Source organism: Pholis gunnellus (genome assembly GCF_910591455.1).
Source record: "Pholis gunnellus genome assembly, chromosome: 5".
NCBI lineage: Eukaryota > Metazoa > Chordata > Actinopteri > Perciformes > Pholidae > Pholis > Pholis gunnellus.
The window spans coordinates 15322246-15349450 of NC_136531.1; the positions used below are offsets into that span (position 1 = coordinate 15322246).

Genomic DNA, 27205 nt, shown 5'->3' on the forward strand with positions numbered 1-27205 from the left:
AGGTTATGGCAGTCCAATGTGGTTTTCTCTATCGCAGCCATCGAGCCCTGTGTGCCTCTGTGTTGTTGTTGCCAGGTGACTAATGAGCCTCCTAAAGGCCTCCGAGCCAACATGCGACGGGCCTTCACAGAGATCTCCAGCAATTATTTTGAAGACCACATTCTGGGACGCCAGTGGAGGAAGATCATCTTTGGAATCTGCTTTTTCCACGCAATCATCCAGGTTACACACTGTTTCACACACCTCACACATTGCTCGATTGTTACGGTTCTGTGTGCCTGTACATGTTTTACTTTCTCGTATTCTGTTGTTTGTGTTTGCGTGGGTATGTGCCTGTGCTTCTACACATATCCTTATTTGTGTCTTGTTTTGCATGTGTCTTAGGAGCGGAAGAAGTTTGGTCCTCTGGGCTGGAACATTCGCTATGAGTTTAACGACAGTGACAGGGAGTGTGCTCTGCTCAACCTCAACCTCTACTGCAAAGACGGCGCGATCCCTTGGGACGCTCTCATCAACATGACTGGTAGGGAAGCTTTCACACAGGGATACGTGTGTGTATTTGTATGCAAGTCTATCTAAATGCGTACACAATTGTATTTACAGTCAAGCACATGTTGATGTATTAGGGGTTGTGTGTGCTTTTGTTTGGTTCTCAAAATTCAACATTGTACAGTGCAATGTGCAAAGCATATGATGGAACTTCAGATTGGTTGGATCACTGTTGTTTTGTCAACAACAGACACAGTATTAATTCAGTTGTATTATTGTCACATATACTGGGCACACATATGGACACAAATGAAATTTAAATTTTATTTAATTATGTTGATTTAATAGTCTTTTTCCTGGACCTTCATAGCAGACGTCTTTATAGTTATTATAAAGAAGAGGGAAGGATCCCTTTCATTCGCAACAACTCATCATATCGCTAAAGTTAATTTGTTTTCCTGATCTGGTTTTCAATTACACCTTCAATTCTGTACTGCTCTCAGTCTCAGTGGAGCGTACCACTCCATAATCTAATTGATGTCTCTCATTGTTGTTATCACACTACTGTGTTATTAGTTTAATCCTTAATTCTAACAGTCCTTGTGTGCCAGAGCTACACACTATCTGAAGGAAAGAATTTGGGCTCAAACCAAGCATTCTATTGCATTTCCTCTTTTAGAAACAGTTCCTCTACAGTGCAAAAAGAAGTCTGCCAGCTTTACCACGCCTGCAGCTTTCTAAAAGCTTCAGCAGAGATTTGTCTGATTATTCACCCCCTTCCTTACTTTCCTACATAACTGTGTCTTCGAGAAAGTCTGGATTTTAAGCGTTGGATTGTTTGTGTTGAATATAGTTGATATAAACGTACTTTTTGCTCTTTGGTAATATTTACTCTGCATGGCTGTCTTTTCACTATTCCTTCCTTCGTCCAAACCATTCCCAGCTTCCTGAGTTTGTTATTTCAAATGCCTGTGGTGTACAGATAATGGGTACTTTGGCCTCGGTAGATGTTGATGGATGGTAGCCAGCTGATCAAGATGAAGGACAAGGTGTGAACCTGCCAAGCTGAGGAGGGGTCAGGAGAGCAGGACAAACAAAAGAAACAATAGACTTGGCAGTCTCAAGAAAAATGCTAGTAATAAAAATGAATAATTTGAACCTTCATAACTTTAACATTCAAATTCTAAATTTAACATTCAAGTGGGTTTTTTTGCATGTCTTTTCATTCTGTTTGAACCCGGAATCTTTGAATAGTTGCAGATGGTAATTAGACAACGTTTATATCAATATTATACTATATGTAGAATTAGGTTCCAGTGGGAGCTGCTTAGGACTGTTACCAACTCGTGGGATCCAAACATTTCCTTGGAATGGTAGATGACACTCTGATTGGTTGAATTCATGTTTCGCCTAAAATGCACCTATGATTAAATGAATGGACTGAATACAACCCCTTGGTCCCAGAGTTGGAAACGCCCTAAATGTACTTGTGCCATGTTCTTTAAACCATGTGCTATAGCACATGCATATATCACTGATGGAGACTGATAGCATTATGTGTTCGTTGTGTCTGTGTACCCAGGTGAAATCATATATGGCGGCAGAGTGACGGATGCCTGGGACCAGCGCTGCCTCAGGACAATCCTCAAAGGCTTCCTCTCGCCTCAAACCCTGGAGCCTGGCTACGCCTACTCCGCCTCAGGTATTTTTCCATCTTAGGGTCTCTCTTTCTTTTTCTTTGTTTACATACAAGGCATGGACAAAATAACAGGAATACATAACATATTATAATATAATCAATATAGCAGGTGTGCATTTTGAAATGTCCATTTGTCTCTGTGCATGCTCATATACTGTATATTTAGTTTGGTTTAATGGTTTTCTATCTTGTGTGTTTAAGGTATCTACTACGCCCCAGATACAGAGGAACTAGAACAATATAAGAAATATATTGAGAGTCTTCCAATCATAGATGATCCTGAGGTCTTTGGCATGCATGAGAATGCCAACCTGGCCTTCCAGGTGAGGAACAATAGCATTGTCTTACAGAAAGAACGACGTACAGATCACAACCTTTCTCATATGAGCAGCTTATGTTGTGAACTAATTGACCCATTTTTTAGGGTAATGTGTTGAATAGCTCATTTTAACCAGTGAATGCTATCATTTATTGGCTGATTCATGATTTTATTTGGAAAAAAACATTTCTATTCAGAGAGCATGAGAGTGCAACTGTGAAAAATCAGTAACGTTTCACTGTGGGTGTATTATGTATTTGCCTCCAAAGCGTCAAGAAACCATGACTCTAATCAGCACCATACTTGATGTAACTCCTCGCTCATCAGCCCACCATGGAGCTAAAAGTAACGATGACATAGTCTGCAAACTCGCTGAAGCCATCCTAGCCAAGCTACCAGGTACACACACAAAAACAGACATGCCACTCATGAGATACACATGCAAAGAACCACATTACTTTGTGTATCTTAATAAACTCCTTATCTAACGCAGTGTTTTTCCATATATATGTTTCTTTGTGTTATCGGTTTGTCTCCCTGCTTGTCTACCTGTCCATGCAGAGCTTCTGGACATGGATGAGGCGGTTGAAACTTTGTATGTCCGAGATGAAAACGGCCGCCTTAACGCCCTGACAACTGTGTTGGAACACGAGGCAGACCGATTCAACCACCTGCTGAGAGTGCTCAAGGTGACTCACTGCTAGCTCCCAGAAACACAATCGAGCTTCCTCTAGCAATGTTTGCTATATCTATCCAAGAGGAAAAGTGTTTGTTGTTGTAAACTTTTAAATTCTTTTAAATGGAGAACTTTTAAATTCTCCATGCACTCTTAAGAAAAGATACATGTATAGTGTGTTAGCAAGTTTATGGAAATTAAAACTCACCTTGAAGGAAACAAGAATGCTTTTAGTCCTATTTAGAAAAGAAAAGAAAGCTTTTTTCATCTGTTATTACAGATGAAAAAACAAAGAAAGTAAATTAGAAATATTATCCTGGCAAAGGATAAACCTTTTTACAAGTCACTGGAGAGGAAACAATTTAGATCAGACTTGGAAAATGGATTACCAGAATTATTTTTGTCATTTTCCTCTCAGGGCTTCTGTAGTAAAATGATCTTAGAAAAACAAAAACTAAGGATGCATCGATTTTTTCAGACAAAGTACAAGTACTCACATTTGGGTACTTGCCGATACCATATACTGATATGAGTACATAATGATACCATTTCAGTTGATTTTCCTCACTTTCTGACTAACAAATTGTTGTTACAACAACATGATGCTGTTACTGATATATATCAAAATGTCCAGATTGCCTCTGTCCTTTACGCCACCTCATTGTGATGTATGATTTTGTGTGTGTTTCCCAGATGTCTCTTATCACTCTGCAGAAGGCCATAGCAGGACTGGTGGTGATGTCAGAAGAGATGGGCCGCATATACACAAGCTTCCTGAACAACCAGGTTCCCGCCCACTGGGCAAACTCTGCCTACCCTTCTCTCAAACCCCTGGCATCCTGGGTCAGAGACCTGGCTCTCAGGACCTCCTTTATCCAGGTTTGGAAGAGAAAGGAAAATCAATTCTGACACACACATATTGGCTCACTTATGCACTTGCTAAGGTTGAGTTGTATTAAAATGTTGTTTTAAGCCATTTGTTTTAATAACGAGCATGGAAAAGCAATAAAACTAATCAGGGATTCAGGATTCAGTTACTTGTCCTGGTTGAAGTCTCTGTATCACCGACTCATGCACACTGACATGACAGAGAAATCTCACCCTGCATTCTGGTATGTTTGTGTGTGTGTTTGGCACAGTGAAAACACTGATAAAACATTCTGCATTCTTCCCTGAGGCACATATCCTCTCTCTCTCTCTCTCTCTCTCTCTCTCTCTCTCTCTCTCTCTCTCTCTCTCTCTCTCTCTCTCTCTCTCTCTCTCTCTCTCTCTCTCTCTCTACCCTTTCCCCCTCCCCCCCAACCAACCAACCAACAATGGTTGATCTCCCCTTACTTAAACTGTTCTTCCGTGAGACTGGTCGGAACACACTAAATTCACTCACAGACATACATTAGTTTATGAAGTGATGTGTAGCCGCTGAGTCAGTTCACCATGTTCACCACCTCAGAGGAGAGAATCCGCTTCACTACCAGCCCAAGTTGAGTCACTGTCAGACTCTAATAACAGGACGCTTGCGATGCACCCTGCGTTGTTAAACAAAACGCATATTTAAATTATTTATAGATATGCAATTTTAATTAAATTTTTTCTTGCTAGACTTGGATCACACGTGGTCAGCCCAAATCTTTCTGGATCTCAGGATTCTTCTTTCCTCAACGCTTTCTTACAGGTAAATGACTGCAACACCAAAATATCTTCTGTTTTAAATGAACTCCAGCAGTAAGGGGACATAAACATAATATGTTTAGTTTTTAACTACTCAACAATATCCTGATTTGTTGCTATTTACATGCGTTAGATGTTGCGTAAGAACATGATGAAATATGTCTTGTGTGCTCCCCTCTGCCTTTAGGGGTGCTTCAGAATCATGCCAGACACTACAATTTGCCCATTGATGAGCTCAACTTCCGCTTCAACTTGGTGCCGGTGTACCGAGACCAGGTAGCGGTCTGTGAGGCGCTACGCACTCTGCCTAACATCACTAAACTGGACATGGATGATGAGGTACTGAAGAGGGGGGTTTATTGTTAAATGTTTGCATGCCTTCCCCGTGTTGCTACCCCCTCATTTCCTGTCATCTCTTTAAGTAGTGGCTAATGCCCCCAAAAGACATGATCATGAATAAAAAGAAAGATAATTTCAACCATTATTGCTGAGGCAAATAATGGGGCAGCAGACAACACCACTGGGGATGGGAATAACAAATAATACTTAAAAAATAAACTGGTTGACCGCAACAGGAAACACTAAAATTGTGTCTTCTGGTAATACAGTTAGCGACAGTTTGCACATTTCCTTAAAATCACACAATGCACTGTAGAATTTACATTTGCAGTTGTTTATGTCCCTTCATCCACATTTTACCAAAAATGTGTTCTTTTTTCCCCCTGAACTTCTTTATCTTTTTGTACTAACACAGCTAAATTGAAAGTGCAATTTGTTAACTGATGGTTGTGATGTTGTTTTGTACAGTCACGCACAAGTCTTTGCAGGGAGTGTGGATGGGCTGTCTAGTCCCAAAGCAGAGCCACCTAAATGTACTTAAGTCTGTTGTGTACTTGTCTTTACCCGGTGATTCTATATGTGTCTTTTCTAGATCCATAAACCAAGTCAAGTCAGTCACTATAGTTATTTTGGGGGGGGGGTATATAAAACTAGTCTTCAGATTTGTTTTCAGCTTAAATTGTGATTCATTCAATTTTCCTAACAAAAAACAAAGTTTGCCAGGCAACCAGCGGAGACCCCAGAAAGTCACTGCGCCCAGGCAAGCATTAATCAGCACATACTTAAGCTCCTGTTAAACCATGTGTCGTTTTGACACTTTGGTATGTAAGAATAATGAAAGTAAAATCCTTACAGCTTCAGTAACATAGCTGTATTAAGGCAAAGACAATATAATATGTTTGTTGGTAACTCAGCCTCTACAAGGAGCAGTGACGGTCAGAACAATTGTGAGCGTGTGTATAGTCCTTTGCTACGTGCTTTTACTGTGAAAACACAAGAGGCAGCAAAACAGTAGAATGATTGATGACCCTGAATTGATATATTTCACTTACCACTGCTCCATCTCATTGGTGGATACAACAGTTACCGGAGCCAGAAAACGGTGTGCTCGTGCACGGCATGTTCATGGATTCCAGTCGCTGGGACGATAACAACATGGTGATTGAGGACGCGTTACCTGGAGTGATGAATGCCATGCTGCCGGTGGTGCACTTTGAGCCACAGCAGAACTACGTGCCTGAGCCTGACCTCTACCACGCTCCTCTGTACAAGACCTCAGCCAGAGCTGGGACTCTGTCCACCACAGGTACATACTGGCTCACACACGGGGACTCTCATTTACATACTGGTTTAGATTGCACTTCATGTTCTTACATTTTTGACATTTAGCTGACACATTTTAATATGATCAGACATGAGGGCACCTTACCAATTTTGGTGTCCAGAATCTCTTTTACCATTCAAGCAATGTAATAGATAGCTAATTTGATTTGACTTATTCCTTCACCCTTAATTTCTGTCTCCATCCAGGTCACTCAACTAATTTTGTTGCAGCAGTAATGCTTCCCTCAAATCGACCAAGCGACTATTGGATATCAAAAGCCTCCGCTCTGCTGTGCCAGCTGGATGATTAAGTTTTTATTCAAGGACAAAAAGGAATTTAAAATGTGACCGAAACGTTTACTTATGCACAACCTTGAATTGACACTGAAGCTTTTGTGGAATTATTTATAAAGTTTCTTTCAGATATGATTTATGCTAAATGTGCACTTACTTTAAATACAATGTAATAAACACCTCCGAGCTAGCCCTGACTGATCTATCTGCTCCCTTCATACACTTGTGTACCCGTGGAGATTAATATCAGTTATATGCAGCAACAAAGTCTAATCCCGCTGGCACTTAAAGATAAGACATCCGGTGTAAACAACATATAGTAGAATGCCATAGCGGAGAGATCCATTCAAGCTGTTTGGTAAGTCATTGGATGAATGTGCTTACTGAAAATGACGGTACACATGTAGCCTCAGGGAGAGAAAAGATGGAGGGATGGATGGCAGAGTAGATACAGGAGATGGATGAACAGAGATGTGTGGCCGGACACAAATGTTAATGGTTCTCAAAAATAACAAAACAGGGAATAGAAAAGTGGGGTCAGTTGAGACAGAAGGAGTGATGATCATCAAATGATGAAATGTTTCCACCACAATCCCCACACACATCAGCAGCCTATTTGTGTCACTTAGGGCATGCAGTGCAAACACATAAAATATGGCTTTTCAAACACATTAAGTACACCCACTGCAGTCCTCGGGCAGAGTGCAGACACACTCAATCTCTGTCACGCACACTGCCTGACCACCTTTTACAGTATTTGCTGCACAGTTTCACAACAATTTGCCATACGCGTCACAGTAAATGCTGTGTTACTAATTTTGCCCACAAAAGCCTACACGTAATTGAGGAAAATAAAAAGATATTGATCATAAAAGGTTGTGCATCATTCAGTAAGTTTATAAGAGCCTATATAATATACTATCTCTTTCTCTGTTTATCATTCCCTCTCACTTTCCCACTATGTATACACCTGTACAGACTACAATGTACTTTGAATATTAAACTTAATCCGTCCGGGTTTAGATCTGTTGCAGGGTTAAGGGTCCCTTAAGCTGTAAATGGTGATGAATTGTCTGGCTTTGTGGGGCATTATCAGGACATCTTAGTTCAGATGTGAAACCTTTCTATTTATTAATCTCACCTTTATACACGGAAAATGAAAACAGACAGATTGTACTTGCTGCCCATGAGAGTGAGGTTCTGCACTTTTGTTTTTTTTTGCATTGGGAAAGCAAAGTTTAATTTACATTTCACCTGATCAATCCTTTTATGAGTCAAGATAAGGCATTATAAATAACAGTGAATGTACTGGGCCTACTGCTGTCAGGTTAGGTGTCGTAATAAAGAGGGAAATGACTACATTAACAATGTTTTATTATCACAAACACTCCTCTGTGGATCAGTGGGGAGAGGACACGGCTGATGTTTTCAAAAGATCAGTCCAAAGAGAATGGAGGTGCTATTTTTTAAGTGGGGAAGAAGAGGCAGAGAAGGGGGAAAAAATGATAGAGAGTAAGGTTCAGACATAAAGCAAACATTTAAAAAATGTCTCTCCGGACCAGCGGTTTACATGAATATTTCACAACTAATCGACACGTTTGTAATGATGAAAAGCAGCCTTGTGCTCTCACTGGAGTGATTGGACGTTTAGGCTATTCAAAGCCATTGATTTAATTGAAAGTTCCACCACAGCAGTGATAATACCACTCCTGCGTCTAATACAAAGCTACAGCCAGCAGCTTGTTAGCTTGTCTTAGAATAAAGGCAATGAACAGAGACTCCAGTACTGTGAGCAACCAGTACTGGATATCCATCTCATATCCACCTGCTCCTAAAATGTCTTCATTTGTTTTCTCTCAAATGATGGCTTCTTGATGTATCAGTGCATGGACTGATAGTCATTTTCCAGTTTTTCAGTGTTCCAAGACTTGAAATACCGTAGCATTTGGGTCCTGGTCTAGTCATGATGGTTCAGACACATATTTATGTTCTGTAAAGCAAAATTCACCAAAATTGCATAACTCAACACCCCGCGCGGTCTCAGGACCAGAAAAAGCTCTGGGACACTCTACAGGGAGGGATGTACAGGGGACACTGTCAGCTCAGCCTGTTGACAAATGGAAGGTGTGTGTGTGTGTGTGTGTGTGTGTGTGTGTGTGTGTGTGTGTGTGTGTGTGTGTGTGTGTGTGTGTGTGTGTGTGTGTGTGTGTGTGTGTGTGTGTGTGTGTGTGTGTGTGTGTGTGTGTGTGTTGCATACAGTGTGGTACAATTCTAGCCAGCAACAGCTGTCTGTATGTGCCCAGTAAAACTGAAAATTGGATATGATCAATTTGAACATGTCATCACTCTGCTGAGAAGCATTTGGTGAGTGTGTGCGTGCACACGTGTGTGTTTATGTTTGTGCATGAGCTGCTTCACAACCAAACGAATATCAGTCAGGAGATTGGATCCCTCCTGACTTGACTCTTACATTTTCACATCTGCGCTCACGTCAACCTATCATCTCTGGGTGCAGAGAAGCTTCAAAACTTTGTATATCATAATTTAGTCCTAAACTTGTCCTAAAAGATGCAATGTGTAGGATCTAGACATAATTATAGTTTAATTAAAACTATTGACTATAAAATATGAAGGGAGTCTCTGTGACGTCACCAATTGGTTTCTGGAGAGCCGTTGTAAAGCCCAAAGTTAGCTAACGGCGAGCAACCTGAGACTGCACCCACCTGTCACTCAAAGCAGCCATGCCCTCAATTCTGCATCATTTTAATGGGATGAGCAAACTTTCTGTTGCTGCCAATAGACAAGTTAGACCCAGCACTCCACCTGCCCCCCCCCCCCCCCGTTACTCCTGGCTCGTCACATCAAAGCTGCCAACTGAAGATCCGTCTCCCGGAGCAACTGCACATTCCCATACTAGTGAAGCAATCCCCTGACTGGGGAGGACGAAACAAAAACACAACTAATTCTCTTGTCTGCACTTAAAACTCACCTATTTAAATCTGATTTTAACCTGTGAAGCTAGTTATGACAAGCGTCCGTCCAGTTCCATTGACAACATCAACCCTGTCATAACCCACGACAAGAAAGGAATGAGGAGGGTCACTACTTTGCTGAGTGAAAGCTTTTTTAAAGGTATTATTTAGGTAATTGTTGCATGTCAGCCATTCAAATGCCAGTAATGATCACATTGCTCCTTTATTTTTCTCCAAATAGTCATGTACAGTGGGCATTTACGTACATCTTTTGAAAGAAGAATGAAATATGCTGAGCAGAGAGGCACAGACCACAAAGAAAAAGACACTCAAGTTGACCAAAATACAACACTGGTGATAAAAGCAATAGCATTGCGAAAGTAAACTGACATATGCTCATTTTGAGTTTCACATTTGCAACACAGCTGTTTGAGCCAGTTCAACACAGCTTTGATTTGTCAATGCAGAATGTCTTTTACCCAGAACACAATATCCTCTTTTCATATTTTCAGTACAGTCCCATTTGTGTTTTTATCTTTCTTCAACACACTTTGAACATGATCAGTGCCATTAATGTGACATGAGTAACAATAGAAATGGGGTCAGGTTATCTCACAAAGTATCTACATAAGTTAGTCCAAGTCAAATAGAAGACACTTCTCATATGAGTCATTACGTCTCCTCTGTTCATATATTCTCCAAGATGAAACAGTGATCGAGGTTTTGCATTATTCGTCAATCTATTATAACATTCTTACAGCGACCAAGACCCCTCTTACCACATATGTTACATGAACTTTGACAGGCAAGATGACATACCCAGCATGGGTTTCCTTAAAGAACAGCTTTGTCCTCTCGGTTCATCAGTGCTCATCTGTCAGTCTTCACCTGCAGCTTATAATCATCACAATGTACAACGATAAATGGACCAGAATAGTGCAACCATTCAAACGTGTGTGGTATCAATCTCCTCATCTGACTCACTACAAGAAACCCAACATGTTGAGCTATACCTTTATCATTACAACAATGGTGTATCTCAAACAAAAACTGACCATATTTTAAATGTTTAAACCAAATAAATATCACATTCCTGGCAACACATTTAAAGCGATGTAAAGATTATTGAATCCTGATCAAATTTGCAAAACTGAATAAAATACACAGAGTACTACTAAATATGGTAATTTCAGGCAAAACTGTCTTCCCTTTTTCCTGTCTGTCCATTATAAGTGGATATGATATTTAAATGCTTTGCAGTTTTTGACTAATAGTGGGACATGAAATGTAGTCAATGGGTCTGCACTAGGCCCATTGATTAACTTTGACGGCATGAATTCCATTTCAGTGATATTTCTGCAGCAGTTGCGTACTTGAAAGTAAGTATTCACGCCTGTCTTACCACTGAGGATCAGAGGGGACGCTTCAGTGGTGAGACGGTTTAACACGGATCTGTTACATAAGGTCACCCAGTAATCCTTGTTGCATGTTACTAGAGATTAAAGAAGAAAGTGTTTGCCTTTCACTGAGTATTAGAGAGTGAAAACACAAGGCACTCGGCACTACAAAAGATTAGTACCGAATGCATCTCCACTGGGGTGATGTCCCTTCAGAATTCATTTAAAAATCCATCAGAAGAACAAATATTGTCTTTCAATCACTACTTGCGTTGATCTTCTGTCTTCATTGTAAGTTTTGCTCTAAATTCGGCTACACATTGTGAAACTAGTCAGTTAAACAATGAATAACATGCAAATTAGGAATACATTTTGAATTAATGTGAGTGATTTACTAATAGACAGAGTGTATCATATACTAACTAAATATCGTTGAGTACAAAGGATGGCAACAAGTAGACATGTTGGTGGATCCCTCCAGAAATTACTTCAAGATATAATAAACGAGAAAAGAGCAGAACTGTGTCTCTCATGTCACAAGTATGACTTTTACTGGCAATATTAAAAATAATCTTTTCACATTTAAGGATATAGAACCTGGGTGTAAGCTATACAAAAAGGAAATGAGAGGATTGGTGGTATAAAAAAAAATGGAAGTGCAAGGAAATAGTTAGGATGACTTGAATGGCACGAAAGAAAAGAGTGGTGAGTAAGGATCAATTCAATACCTACGAATGTGACAAGCAGGAGATGTTTAAAGCGTGTCAATAAATTCAGTAGTTACACAAGTTAATTGTCAACCATTTTTTAAACAAAGATTAAAAACAATCACTATTTCCATCTCCTCAAATGTGTTTTATTGATGTGTTTCTTTGTTATATATGATAGTAAATTGAATATCTTTGAGTTTTGAACTGCTGGTAAATAAAACAAGCAATCTGAAGATGACAACCTGGGCTGTGACTATTTTCTGACATTTTTCAAACAAAACAAGTAATTGTTTAATCAAGAAAACTGTTGGCAGATAAATCTACAATTAATGGTATATTATTTGCAGCCTTAGTTTAAAGAGATGTGAGGTGCACAGTGCTGTGAGTTAGTAGCTCTCAATAAGTTCACCAACCCTAATAAAAAAGATTTGATGTAGTAAGTAAGATGTAGATGTATTTACAAATACAAATAGTATTACTAGAATACAGGCCTGAAAAAGCTTTACCTAAAACTGTTTTTGAACTCTCGCAACTGTACTATATGTAACTGTTGAAGACATTAAGACAATTGTATATATGAAGTGCTACTGTTGGGAAAGTAAGTGAAAAATAATTAACAGACGGGAACGCTTGAAGGGAAGGAGTGTTAACAACATATTCTGATTAGACATGGTCCGGTAAATGATGAGGTACAACAGGGATAAAGATGAAACCTATAGATCCTTTAGATCACTAACTACTACATGTGGCCTCAACCACCTCCGTGGCCTACAGTATGTCAGGTGTTGGTGAGGAGAGCCACTTCAAATGGGAAAAATCGCATCATCAATAACCATATATTACTGATAAATATGTGAAGATAGAGGGAAAGGTTTACTTTGTACTGTGACTTGTAACAAACCCTTTAAAATAACTGAAACTTGTGTGGCGTCACATTGTTGTAGCAGGGAGGCTTGTGCAGCACAGTTTTTGTCGTGTCAGGATATTTAATGTTAACTTTGCCTTTCTTTTTCTCCGCTCAGAGAGGGAAGAGATCAGCCTTATGTGAAGTCTTTGGACACAGCCTCAATGAAATTGGGAGCTGACATGAGGATAGTGACGGTGCAGATGATGGAGAAGAGCGAGAAAGCCACGAGGCATAACCGATCCACCACTGCCGCTGCAAACTTCCACTCACTGCAGATCGCCTCTCCCGCGTCATGATCTCGAAAGCGCCTGGCAATGTACTGCACTTCCTCCAGGATCCTCGAAATTTCCGGAACCTGCTCCAGCAGCAATGTCCGCGTCTGTTCTGAGTGGATGTCATGTGGGGAGGAGACGTTAAGATGATCACCGCCACCGCCGCACATCACCACTCCTGAATCAGTGCTTGGTGGGAATGCGTGGTTGTCTGTGCCCATCGAGTGGTAGCCAAAGTACAGGTTCATGTTCCCGTTGGTCGTGGTTGACTGGGTGGGCGCCTGCCCTGGTATGGTGCTCATCGCAATGCTGCTGGAGCTGGTATGGTGCGGAGGATGGTGCGGAGGATGGTGGGAGTACTTGTAGTCTGCGGTGCAGTTGGAACTCACAGCTGTCTTATTTTCCTCTCCAGGTTTCTTCATGCGGAGAAACCAAGCGCACCAGTTAAGTAGGACGACTCGGACCTGGATGAAGAGATGAGATAAGGCATAGAGGTGGAAGACAGGACAGAAGTGAAGGAGAGATCGGTGAGTCATAGACCAAAGTATGAGCAGTAAAATCATATGAAAAATGGAAAGAGAGACAAGGAGATAGAAATACAGAGAAATGTAGAACTTTTACCCTGAAAATACTTCTGTGAAGATGCACATGTGCCATGAGGTATACAATAATAATCTTTAGGTTTTCCTTCCATATAATTCATTACTATTTAATAACTGTGGATAATCTTTTAACAATTAATTACTTTTGTGTATTTTATCCATAATTACGGGGGAATCCACTATTAATCGAGAGCTTTGTTAAATTTAGAATAAAATAAAACCTTAAAGATAAAAATATATCCATATATAACTGCACGGTTATAACAAAATAACTGTACTGTTGGTGAACACTCTTGCTTATGATGGCTTATTACAGACAGTTAAAATCAAGTGTTGCTAACTCATACGTACAGGTAACAACCTAGATGGGTATTAAATGTACCAATATGAATACGTTTTGTGGTTATTTGAAAATAATCCACTGGCTAGAGCAATCAGAATTGGCTGATGATACATTTTGGGATTTAAAAGTTATTTTTAACCTACCCATTTCGGCATTTTCCCTCCATGGGGGTCATGGTGGTGGAACTGCAGTACCAGGACTGTTACCATCACAGACAAGCCCACAATCATCATGGTGCTAGCAAAGTACTGAGCTGGAGAGGAGAAGAGCACAACAATTTCCATTTGGAATAGAAAACAATTAATACAGTGTATCAGTGCCATTTCAAATGAAAAGCCCATGTATCTGCCATGTATCAAGACAAAACATGAGAGGTAGGCACAGTAGTTTGGTAGGACTGTTGCAAAGTCAGTCGGTTGGCTGGTTAGTCAGTGGGGAGTTTAGCCCTTTCAACAAACCTGAGGATATACCACCACAGGGGCTGGTGGAGGGATGACTAACATTTCACATCCCAATGTACACACTAACCAAAACACATACACATGCTTGTGGGCATTTGAAGCCACAGGAACAACAACATGTATCACATATACATGTAGTCAAGCACGCTCCCCCATCCACACGCACCTTAATACACTTAAACATATGACAGATTTCCCTCTAAAAAAAAAAAGAGAAGACATTTTTCCTTTTTGATCCGGTCCATGTCGAAGTATAATTGTCAGAGTGAACGTTAAGGAGTATTCTGCTTCTTCTGCAATGTGTTAATATGTCTACTCCAATAAAGGCAAATCTGCTAATGGCTTCGTTTTACATCACTGAGCTGCCAAATGATACTGAGCAGCATCTCCGTCTGCAGCCTCCCCTCCCATCTCATGGCCGGCGGCCTTGTCTGTTGGGGCTAGTATCAGTATGGTCTTTTACAATGCAACTCTGTTGCTCTTCTACTCTGAGAATAATCGTCACATCTTATGCAATCTGCCACGTCCAGCCGCTCCAGGCTGCCTGGGGTGAATAATATGAGGTGTGAGTATCTCGTCAGTAAGTCATTCAACTGTTTTAAAAGCCAAAAAATCTGTTGCAATGCATAGCTCTCCCCCCGATTCTACATAGTCTCATTCCAATTTACCAAACTGGTTAAATGTACAGTTTTAAAGGGTCAGTCAACATTTTTGGGAAATGAGTGTATTCATATTCTAGCAGAAAGTTAGATGAGAAGATGTATACCACTCTCAAGTTGTGTTCAGACAGAACACAAGGAAATCTTTTGTATGTGGCGCAATTACATACAAAGTAAATGGGATGACATTGAACATGTTTCCCAAAGGAAATTGTGCTTATCGCAGGGCTAAATGTCTCATAAATGTGTAAATACAAGAGCAAAAAGCAAAGAGACAGGAGGGAATTAACAGAAAAAAAGAATCAACACAAACGCACTCACTGTGACGTGTTTCTAGCTAGCTTACAGCTAACGTCTGTACATCGGCAAATCAACATTTATTGCACATATCTGGATGTTGGTCAAATTCACAGGAATGACCTGAGAAAGAAATTTGCTGAGGGAACATGGGGCTGACCCCTTGAACTCCCCTTTACAGACGTCCTTTCAATATATAGCTGGAGCCAGGAGCTCAGCTTAGTATAGAGACTGAAAACGGAGGAAAACAGCTAGTCTCGCTCTGTCTGAAGGTACACAAAGAAAAAGCCTCAAGTTGACGATTTAGATTTGTTACTTTTCAAAAGAGCCAGTCAAGCCGTCAACCCGTTTGCAGTCTTTGTGTAAGATAAGCTAAGGGTTTACAGGCTTCTGGCTATAGCTTTATACAGACCAAACAGACGAGTTCTCCACTCCTGACAAGAAAACGTGTAAACGTGTAAATATCACATCACAGATAGAACTGTTTGGGAGATAAGTTGCTGATCATTTTGTGGTAAATGTTAATTATTTGTCTTTCTTTTTCATCACTTTGAAAGTAAGAAAATCACAATGAGCTATAATTGGAGCAGAAAGGTGCCTTACCAATCAGAGGAACGGAGTCTGAAGTGGCTGGCATGATCTCTGCTACCAGTAACATGAACACTGTTAGAGACAGCAGCACTGTGATGCCTGGAGAAAGACAGAAGAGCAGAAGCACAGAGGAAACATTCTTTCATCACCGTCTCGTTTTCTCTTTCATGGTGACTTGAGAGTACTTCAAATAAATGTAGCTGGTTGCTTCAAAATAGGTGGAAACAGCTGTGGATTTATTTTGGAATATTCACTGTTCTACTCTCGAGGGACTACTGGCAGTTATATATTTACTTGGACCCTGTCTCACTGAATGTCATTTTGACATTTTCAGCTCCAGGTGAAACACTTTGCTGTGTTTATGATGGAGCTTTTATTTATCTGTTAATGAGTAAAATCCAACTCAAAGGCAAATTCACAGCCAAAATGTCAGCATTAGCGTAGAGCAATGACAAATAAATGGGTTAGCAATAGCGTCAGGACTTGGTGGGCTGAGATCAGCAATGCAGGGGAGAGAAATACTGTTTTCTATGCATGTATGATTATAATCATGACTCATTGTCCCTTTGTGTTAGTGTGAGAGAATGTGTGTGTGTGCAGTGATGTACGCATCTGTGTGTGTGTGTGTGTCCTGTCCTGTACCGAGTGATATCTTCTCTCCAGAGTCAGCAGGGAGCAGGAAGACTAGCAGGGCCAGACCAGAGATGAGCACACAGGGGATGAGCAGGTTGAGGCCGTAGTAAAGTGTCCTGCGGCGCATAGTGACCGTGAACGTCACATCGGGATATGGCTCCTTACAGCAGTCGTAGTACAGCTCATTACGTTTAGCCGGCACACCTGGAGGAAAAATGAAAAGGTGGGTCATGCACACAAAACTATAAAAAAGGTTCAGCTCTAGGTTCTGCTTGGCTGAAGAAGACCTTGTAAAAAAAAGCTGTTAATGTGCAGCTGTGGCTGCTGATTGAGTGCTTGGCAAAGACAATCAGTTAACAGTCATTATTTATACTTTTTTTTTAAACACTGTTTGAATCCTTGGAAGAAAAAAATGGAAGACAGAGTGAAAATTAAATGATTATTAATACTCCCCTGTCCTTGTTATTTTGTATTGTCAGTTTCTCCATAATCACTCAAAGATGCCACTTAACCAACATGTTCTTTATCTGAAGGTTTCGACTTAAACCAAGCACAGATAAAGCCAATGCTGAGAATGTAGAAAGATTATGATTTTACCATTAACGTATTGTTTTTGTGCCCATGTGGAAAGCAGCTTGTCGCTGAAAAAACAGCAAATGCACTCCTGCCTAAATTAATACTGTACATAATACAATGATGTCCTGATATAATCTTTTGTATAAAGTAATAATCATCCAAGAACAGTTTCACCTTTAGTATAGCAACATATTTTTGCTGGTCTACAATCACTATAAAGCACAGCTTATTGTGGTTTGTTGTCGGACGGACAGACAAAGCTCCCAAGTCAAGTGATTTCAATCATAAGTAACGTGTTTTCTGAAATTTACAAATTTCACAATTAACTGAATAAGACAATATATATTAAATTTCAAAACCAAAGCAGGGACACAAGTTAAGTTATAGACAGCAGAAAACAGGCAGGTTCCCATTTTCTTAAAACAATGTTTGCCCATATGTACATTGAAAGACTTATTGATGGCTGTATTTGTTCCTCCTGTTCATATGGCTGTAGAGATCCCTTTCCTAAACCGTTTTTTGTGATTGTGAGTACAGTGGCTAAAAGAGTACTTGGATTTGAAAATGAAATGCAAAATCAATGCAGCAGAACCAGAGGCATCCTCTTTTTTTTATTCCATCCTTGTCAAACTTGGTGCCTACATTACCCACAATGCAATTTGACCACAACAAGTTTAGTTGGAGATTTGTGTGTGTTATGCTAGTCGGGGCTAGTGTAGCCTCAAGCCGCTAGCCTAAAGCGGAGCGGGCTACAGAGGTCTGGTAAACTCACTTCTGTCTAACTCCACACCCCCGTACTCTTACATTTTTTTGACTTGTATTCTTCGGACCGAACTGACACTGACTCAAGTGGCAGGCATTTATCAGACAGCACCGTCTGGAGCCACAAAAGGCTTTAGACATAGTTCTCCTCAAGACCTGCAAACAGACTTTGATGTGAGAGATCTGTGGAATTTTCCTTTCAGAAAGACTTGAAAAAATGTGAGCCGATCCTTCAAACTCAGATTTTAATATTGTCAGATTAGGGAGAATGAGGGAGGTCCTTCTAGTGAGAAAAGGCTCCACACATTTTGTGTTTACCTGAGGAACAATCCGTATACTAGTCAGTGTACAATCAGTATCGCAAGACCTAAGTACTTGTATGTGGAATGGATGAGCATAAATTGGGCAGGAGGAACAATCAAGATCTATGTCAACTTGAAATTACCCCACTACCCCTCCAAAAACAATCCTCAATCATTGTTTAATCCATAATGCTCATCCGTCTTGTTGGCATATTCACATTATGCAACTAATCTGCCTTGTCCATCAGATTAACAGAAAGACAATGTCACCTTGGTCAAATAAATCCCAAAACGTGTGTGCATTTGTGCTTATGAGTCATTGTGTAAGAAGATGAATAGTATGCATGACATTGGTTTTGATGAACACAATTATTTCAAAGTGGACTACAGTGTTAGCTTTTCTCCTTGATTAAAATTGTGTGTGTGTGTGTGTGTGTGTGTGTGTGTGTGTGTGTGTGTGTGTGTGTGTGTGTGTGTGTGTGTGTGTGTGTGTGTGTGTGTAGGTGTGTGTGTGTGTGTGTGTGTGTGTGTGTGTGTTTATACGTTGGCATTGGGATGGGAATGTTCCGAGGCACCAGGACAGTGTGTGTTCTTGGCCAGCTTGCAGGCTGGCTGTGCCTGAATTAAATGAACCATCCCTCGGCCAGCTGTCACCACACACGCCCATAACCACTGCCCTCCATTCCCCCAGCCAGCTGGGTACACTCACTTTGTCTATGTGTGTGTCTGTGGGTGTGTGTGCGTGTGTGTGTGTATTCGGTTGGTCTCTGATTAACACCTAAACTTGAGTTTGAGATGATGTGAGTTCTAGAGAAAAACAAAAACAAAAAAGGAAATGAGAGGAGAAGAAAGCGATACAGAGAGAAGGAACCGCTTTGTTATCAACAGAGACAAACAAACTGAGAGGTAGTGTGGACAGAGTTAGAGAAACTCAAAAAAGAAGAATAATAACGGACATAATTGGAAATAATTGAGCTGCAGAAAATATAGGAAAATCCTGGTTTTGTAAAGCTGTAACGTTCAAGGAATAGTTTCAAACTTTATAACTTTAAAAAGGGTATTTGCTCTCAATACCACTCTGTCTGTTTGGTAAATATGACGCTGGATCCAGGAGACAGTCAGCTAAGATGAGCATAAAGACTGGAAACAGGAGGGAAAAAGCTAACCTGGCTCTGTAAGGTAACAAAATCCTCTTAGCAGCACTTCTAATGTTGCTGCTTAACACTTTATATCTTGTTTGTGTAATTTGTGCAGAAGACAAAGTGTAAAAACAACAGGTTATGGGGGTTATGTGCCAGACTCTCTTCAGAGCAGTCACCTCCTGGATTGTTGTTGACACCATGTGGTTGCCAAATAACCAGCAAAAACTTTGGCTAGTCCCATTACAACACAAATCGTCGTTTTCCCCTTTTTCCGGTCTTTATGATAAGCTAACTGGCTGCTGGCAGTTTTATTAAGCCTACAACACAGACACAGGAGTGGTATCAATTTTTTCATCTAATTCTCAGCACAAAAAGCAATATGTGTTTACTTTAATAAGCCTGCTCAACGGTTCTTCTCTGGGCTGGTAATTATACATTTCCAAATGAATCCTGTCGGAAAACAAGACAATTTAAGAAAAGCAATGTAGTTAAATATGTTTTTATAACCAGGCAGAAACTCTATGGCTATTATGTCCCGTTATGTTTTGAATTATCTCATAACAATTATAATCTTGGTAGTTTGTCATTACTATTGAGCTTCCAGGCGGCACTCAAGTAACATTAAAAACATGATATTTTCGTAATTCTGTTTTCTTTAAAAGATAAAATACTTAAAAAAACGTGCAGCAGCAGCAGCAGAACACCATCATACAAACTATTAACTGCTATATCTCTTTAATATCCAATTCCATGATAACAGATTTCAGCAAATTATACACATGGGGACGCTGAACAAGTCTGTAGCATTTGATACAATTTCACCTTTAAATGGCAGATTTCAAAAATTGCTGTTGTAGCAGCAGTTTGCAGCTGGCAGAAGCAGTTCCTGCGAGCAGCAGCAGCAGCAGCAGCAGCAGCACAGCTCTAGTTTGTTTTTACATTTGTTATGCACCTGAATGTGTTTTAGTGTGTCTGTCTATTTTTCTTCTTACCAACAAGATCCCATTCCCCGTTGGGTATGTAGGTGGAGATGTCCACGTCCATCATCTGGAGGTCCAGCAGCCAGCCATTGTGTGTCCAGGAGCCAAACTTCAGGTCACACTTCTGCACATCGAATGGGAACCACCGGACATCAATGTAGCAGGTGCTCTTCAGGATGCCTTGAGAGAAGCACTAGGCAAAGTTACTGTATGCACTTTGCTCAATTTGTTTCAAATCTAATTGATGCATCGCAAAGCAATACATCAAATTGCTGTAAACAAACCTTTAAAAGCGTAATTTTTGGTGTTTTTTAAAAGAAAAATATTAAATGGCAAATCATACACCAAAATACCTTCATTTTTATCGATACATTTTCAGTCACTAAAAAATCTTTATTTTAAAGGGAAAAAAGGGAGGAGTTTTTACAAAGGATTAATTGAACTGAAACATTTGAACTATAATTAATTCATAAATAACATAAAAGTAATCTGAGTAATCAGAATGCTTTGCTGATTTTTGGGTATAACAATCTATGGTTAAAATAGTTTAAAAGGTGAACGTTTTTAGAAGTATAGGTCACACATCATTTTCTTTACATAATGGAAAAGCAGTAAAGTTTGCAAAACTTAAAATCTTGTTTTTATTTCAAATGCAGCATTGATGGTACCTTATTTGTTTTTTGTCACATATTTGTATGGCACAATTGTAAAGGCCCTCTATGGATTTAATTACAGACTGGTTGGCCTGGGACAAGGCAACCAAACCATAGGACGAATGTGACAATGTTATTGAATTTGGGAACAGCAAGGCACAGTCGGTTGTCAAGCCATTTCTTAGTATCTTAAAACAGCTAAGGATAGCCTTAATGTTTGCAGTCCTTTATAATTAAACTGAGTCTACACTTATTCTCACATTCAAGGGTTTTATTGCAGGTAGCTTTAAAAAGAAGAAGAAATGGCATCAAGCCAAGCTGACTGGCAATGATGATGATCTCAAAAGTTTTGATGTGAAAAGGTGTTCACTTTGTTGAGGATACTCTAAGAACAACCATAAACAATATTTATCCAGTGATAAGAGATATTTGACAAAATGAAATTGAAACTGGGTTATTAGTGAAATACAATATGTAACATTGGATATCTCACCTGGTGGGATGTACTGGCAGGATCCTGAAGCATTTACGAGCACGTTTGTATGGAACGTAGCATCAAACCTCTCATCAGCACTGCAGGGAGAGACAATGGATCATTTAAAGCATTTTTTGAAAAAAAGTACCAAAACTAGGTAAACGGGAAGACTTCTATGAAAAAGACGAGAAAGAGGAGTAAACGGGCCAGAGGTCATGAAGTTGGAAGTTAACAACCAAAGCAAAGATGAACAAAAAAAAAATGACAATAAACTGCAAGTAAAATGAAGGTGACAGAGATAGGCAGAGACATGGGGGATTAGTGTAGATCCAGACAGACCATTTTACTTATTAACTTGAACAAACATGGTTGTCTGACATGTCCTTCAAACAGATTATGGACACCCAAAAACCAAAGTACAGAGATCATATTCACAAAATTATACATTTCACACAAGAACAAAAACACCCCTGGAATATTACAACATTAATCTTTTTTCTTTAAGAGAGTCAAACCGAAGGATCTACAGATCTCTACTTACAGTATCTGATAACATACACATACAACATAAAGTGTCCTTCTGCATTCATGGCAAGACACTTCCAAAACTGCCATTTATGGCACCGCTACCTCCAAAGCAATTCATTTTGCTAAAAGTATAAACTCACAGCAGTCAAGAGAAACAACAAAAGCAAATCCATGGTAGAAGTGTAATAACCTGCTTAACCCATTGACAAAATTAATATCATTTTGTAAAATGACTTCTGGTGACTAGTAGTTCTCTTGAATACCTATGTTGAATACACTTATTGTAAGTCGCTTTGGATAAAAGCGTCTGCTAAATGACTGTAATGTAATGTAAGTGTGTTGCTCCATAAAAACAGCCCTACAAAAGATGTTAGTACAGAATATACTGCTTCAATATACACTGGCTCAATGAAATGGCCTTGGCCATCATGGAAATTCATGCCTGCGGAATCTTTTCACAAGTGAAACGTTAGTTGCGTATTGTAAATCTGGATTTAAGTATAGGCATCGCCCTATAAGATCTGTGCTGCGCATGCGCAGTAGTGAAGATTCTTTTTCGCCCCTGCATGGGCCTCTCTTATTTCCGCACTTGAGACATATATTAGCGCCGTGTGACCATTGCTCTGCTCCCAATTTAAACCAGCATTTCTTCAGCTGGAGTAGGCGGAACCAGAGGGATCCACAGCTTAGAGGGCTCCACTTTGTAACTAACCTTCTTTTTTTTTTATAGGCTTCGCCCCCTGAGAGCTTTTGCGACTGGGTTTAGGGCGAAGCTGCTGTAGTCCATGCCCCACTGTGAAATCATGTTCCAAATGCAGACAACAAACACCAGATAAAGAACTGTAGATGCCAGGTAAATAAAGGAAGGGGAAGGCACTTACTGTGCCTGGGTTTAACACAGCCCTGTGTGTAGAACTCATGGCCGTTTTAATTTTGTTCTGAGGGCCTAACGCTCGCTCTGCTGCCACACTGGAAACTGGACTTACCAGGCTCTCTAAACATGGAATTTCCTGATCCTGCAAGCACTCGCTTCACCTGGAGGAAAATCCCACAGCACGGGCTCCTTCTGCACCCGTGGCACAGCTGCATCGGGCATCGCTCTGTGACCCTGTCAGGTCTGTTCACAGACGTGCTCCAAGGCCTTCAGTCCATCAAAATGATAAACATGCCTCCAAATGTTTCCGTCATTGTTAGAAAAATTCAGTCAGTGGCCTCTGGCACTACCTGCGGCTTTTTCCCCACCAGAGTTGACATTCCACGTCCACAGAGCCAGAATTTTTTCTGTTATCCAAACAATATCACGTCTCACCAGGCAAAAAATATTGGAAAGTTTTCCTGGTGTTCTTTTAAAAGTACTCTCACAGTTCTGTTTTTTTTCTATTTAAACATTTTCTTTGTCCCCGCTGAAGTCTTGCTACTGCAATGGCCTAATTTACAGATGGCGATCAGTAAAATGTAATCTTATCTCATAGTTTTAATCTCTCTTCCTGCTTGCTTTCTTGCTTCATTAAAACAGAAATTAATGACTGTAATCATGATTTATAATGCATGCATGAGGAATGTCAGCTTCAATCTGGGTCTGTGTCAGGACTATATTGTCGTTATCGTTAGCGATCACTGATCCCCACTGTGAGCCGCTTAATGTTCCGTAACATCCCTGTTAGATAGCCAAACCTTTCCCTACTCTCTTTCCGTCATGCATGCACCCCCCCCCCCCACACACACACACACACACAAAGGAATCCTCAATCACCTTGAGATCAAGATACAGCTAAAAAGCCAACGCCATCAATCAACACGCCATGTATCGCGTTGTCTTTCCCTCTTTACAAGTGTGATTCTTTGGGTGTGTATGTGTGTTATTCTAAGGAGTCGTGAAATGGGTCAATGCAATAAAAACATCTTACTCCCCTGTTAAATACCCTCTCTTGGAGCGTGACAGTTTAATAATGTTCAACAATCACAGAACCTTTCTCTCGTGGTGCCTTTTACAGTAAGCAACTCTATGAAAAAGCTGTTTGACTCACATAAGCAAAACAAATACCACTTTGGTTTTTTTCTCAAGTGGTATTCCCTTGCACATCAATATAATTAATCTTTTCTAAGGGAGGTTCTCATTCGAGTAAGAATTGCATTGCATCACTTTATTTACTGTATACAATGCTTGCCATTGCAATAGCATTATAACAGACTGTGTAGCATCTGATTTTCTTCCAATTTACTGCATTTTATTTAATGTATTTGTTGCAGAATAAAAAATGGGATGTTCTAGAGCCAAACAAGTTAAAAACACAGAACTGCCGTGCAAGGTAAGCATGTTTTATTCTACTTCATTTGTTTGACAGGCCTTAGGCCTATTGTCCATTTGGACACTGCGTTCCATGATTAGTCTATCTGTAGTTTTTCAGCAATGGAGTTAGATCACTGATATGTACAAGACAAAGTCAGGTGATTCCAATGGATGTACCACATAGGGGTGCATTTTTATTTATTTTTTTCCAGTGAGTCACAGCTGTTTAGTAAGAAGGTAAATGTTCCGGATGCCATTTGTTTACCATGTAGGCCGCCGTCTGTGAATAATGTCAGCAGGTGGCTTGTTTTTGAGGACAGAATTGGACATATTCTTTTAATATGCACAAACGCATGTACACAAAATACACTGGTCAATCAGCTCAGTGGCAAACTGGAGAGATCCTTGAATTGTTCTCAGAAACTGGGCAGGTATAGACCACATTGTGAAAAAGGAGAGACATCATTTATTTTCTCTGCCATAAATGAAAGTCCCATTCTTTAGTATGAAAAGCTCAGAGCTCAGCCAGATAAATGTTTCCAATTAGAACTGTAGAGTTTAAATAAATAACTAAAATATTGGATAGAAATAAAGGTACATTACAGAAATCTCTGTTGACATGTCCAGCCACCTGGCACAGTGTTCTCAGTAGTCTAATTCCCACAGCCCATTGCAGGCAACAGATGCAAAGCCCCATGGGAGTTATGGTGTACGTCCTCAGAGGGAATTGGCTCAATCACCTCATTAAACGAGGCTTTAACAAAGAGTGAAATATCCGTCGATATAATATAGAAAACAAATTCATAAATGGAGGAAGAAGAGAGAAAGAGAGCACAGTAAACAATTTGTAAAAATAAGGATTATGCAAAATATAATGAAATGGCAAAAGCCATACTAATGTGACATTAAAAATTATTTTAATTTATTTCCTGAACTGGCTAGCTTCAGATGTACAAAAGTAGTATTAAATAGTATTTAATCAATACAACTTTAAAAGCAACTCTCACATAGCAGATGTATGAATGCAGCAATTGGGTAGTATTAGGTGGGAGGGAGGAATACAAAACAAGGATAATGAGATGAGACTCGGCAAGTTGTGTGTGAGTATACCTTACCTGTTGTAGAGGAGGATATCTGGGACCCACACCAGATGAGAAGGGAAGCGCAGATTCTGAACCCCAGGGTAGCTCTCTTGATTCCATGAAAGGTAAATGTCTGTCCAATACTGAAACAACAATAGAGAGAGTAAATGAGTGAGACGGTACGGTGAGGGCATTGTCACCAGGACAAAACACATGACAATGAAAGATATGTGAGCAAATGACAGAACAGTTGAGACATAAACAGATGTTGAACAAAAATGAAAAGAATGCCGAATTCAAGACTCATCTGTTTTTGATTTGTAGTCCAGACAGGAGAACCAAGTTGTTTTGTTTTTTTAGTATAGTGTTGTTACAATGCCACGCAAACTGCATATATATATATATCCTATAATGCTTTCCTCTTTTCATGACTTTCAATCCATATCAAGATGATGTGCTAGATGTGGAATGGCATACATATGAGCGTGTGTTTTAGCATTTAAGCACATTCATATGCGTTTGTTACTGTTGTCTCTCTCTGTGTGTGTGTGTGTGTGTGTGTGTGTGTGTGTGTATATAGCAAATGTATAGAAGTCATATAGATGTAGTCACTCAGATGTTGTAGCCAATGGGCACATTCTCTATGGCGCAAACACAGTGCCATTGCTAATGTGTCCTCTGTACACTGGGCACATCTGTTTGCATCTATAAACGTGTGTATGTCGTTGTGCATGCATGGTCATTTGCATATGGATAGTGTGCAATGTGTATTTTTGTGTTTGCATGAATGTGCTCTTGGGATTGTTAATGTGTGCATGTTTCCGTGCACATGCCTATGCATATGTGCCTCTGTCCATATAAGCGACTTTAAAATAAACAAAAATCCTTTACAGATGGTGTCTGACTTGAACAATTTCAAAGAGGTGCCATCTATCTAAAGTGGGCCTGCTGACATATGTCTCCACTCACGCAGCTAATGACTTAATCACTACACTTGTCATCTGTGGGCCTTGGCTGTGTGGTGCTACAGAGCCTTCCTTTCATGTTGTTCTCGTTGGCTTGGAATGCACAACTACCAGCCAACAGAACAACTTACAGCGCACGAACGTCGTAGTCTTCAGGAATAGACAAGGAGGACACGAGGCTACGTAAGGTAACAGCTTTCTAAGATTAGGTTTGGAGTTACATCACAGAAATTTAAGAAAGCGTCACTAATTTGAAACAACTAGGTTCTCATTTAGAGAGTGTGCAATTCAATGTCTGAATGCAAGATTTAGGATGATACATTTTGGGTGGAGGATGCAAATATGCAATGTATTTATCCCTCTTCCAAGACAAGGATACAAAATAGTTGAGCAGATAATTAAATATAGGACTGTGCATATATATAGTGTGCATGTCATATCCTCCCAACAAAGCTGCTGCCACTACAAAGCCTCCTTAGATAATTTGGATAACATAGTGTGCACAGAGGATAACAGTTTTAAGTTTTTTCATGTTACTACATATAAATATAAAATGCATTTTATATATACACACACAACATTTGCATTTAAGTCATTTCTGGATTAAAACCATGCCGATGGTTTTGGAATTCATTGCCCTGCAAAAACAATGGAGGATTTTATTTTCTGGTGCTCACAGCAACAAGTACATGTGTTTAAAATGTTTCAACAATTACATAATTTTCCATAAACACTGTCCTGGTCACTCTAAATAATGTACAGCCCTCACTATGAAAAGTTGTTAAAGGGACTATTTCTT

General features: G+C 39.9%; 2 protein-coding genes across 2 annotated transcripts in view; one reads left to right on the forward strand and one right to left on the reverse strand.

Annotated features, from left to right (window-relative positions):
* Positions 1-6824, forward strand: part of dnah6 (dynein, axonemal, heavy chain 6) — a gene marked incomplete at both ends in the record, with an annotated part of 48017 nt that extends 41193 nt beyond the window's left edge. The window contains 11 exons of the mRNA XM_079160027.1: positions 76-222; positions 385-523; positions 2072-2191; positions 2390-2511; positions 2777-2906; positions 3069-3196; positions 3877-4062; positions 4783-4855; positions 5039-5190; positions 6274-6496; positions 6721-6824. Coding sequence (XP_079016153.1) covers positions 76-222; positions 385-523; positions 2072-2191; positions 2390-2511; positions 2777-2906; positions 3069-3196; positions 3877-4062; positions 4783-4855; positions 5039-5190; positions 6274-6496; positions 6721-6824 — 1524 coding nt within the window. The remainder of the gene's footprint in view (positions 1-75; positions 223-384; positions 524-2071; positions 2192-2389; positions 2512-2776; positions 2907-3068; positions 3197-3876; positions 4063-4782; positions 4856-5038; positions 5191-6273; positions 6497-6720) is intronic.
* A 6102-nt stretch (positions 6825-12926) lies between these two features.
* The window catches only part of chrna8 (cholinergic receptor, nicotinic, alpha 8), a gene marked incomplete at both ends in the record, with an annotated part of 32175 nt that continues 17896 nt past the window's right edge, over positions 12927-27205 (reverse strand). Inside the window, 7 exons of the mRNA XM_079158889.1 lie at positions 12927-13529; positions 14154-14263; positions 16031-16117; positions 16661-16855; positions 20426-20593; positions 21560-21639; positions 25475-25584. Of these exons, the coding sequence (XP_079015015.1) occupies positions 12927-13529; positions 14154-14263; positions 16031-16117; positions 16661-16855; positions 20426-20593; positions 21560-21639; positions 25475-25584 (1353 nt within the window). The remainder of the gene's footprint in view (positions 13530-14153; positions 14264-16030; positions 16118-16660; positions 16856-20425; positions 20594-21559; positions 21640-25474; positions 25585-27205) is intronic.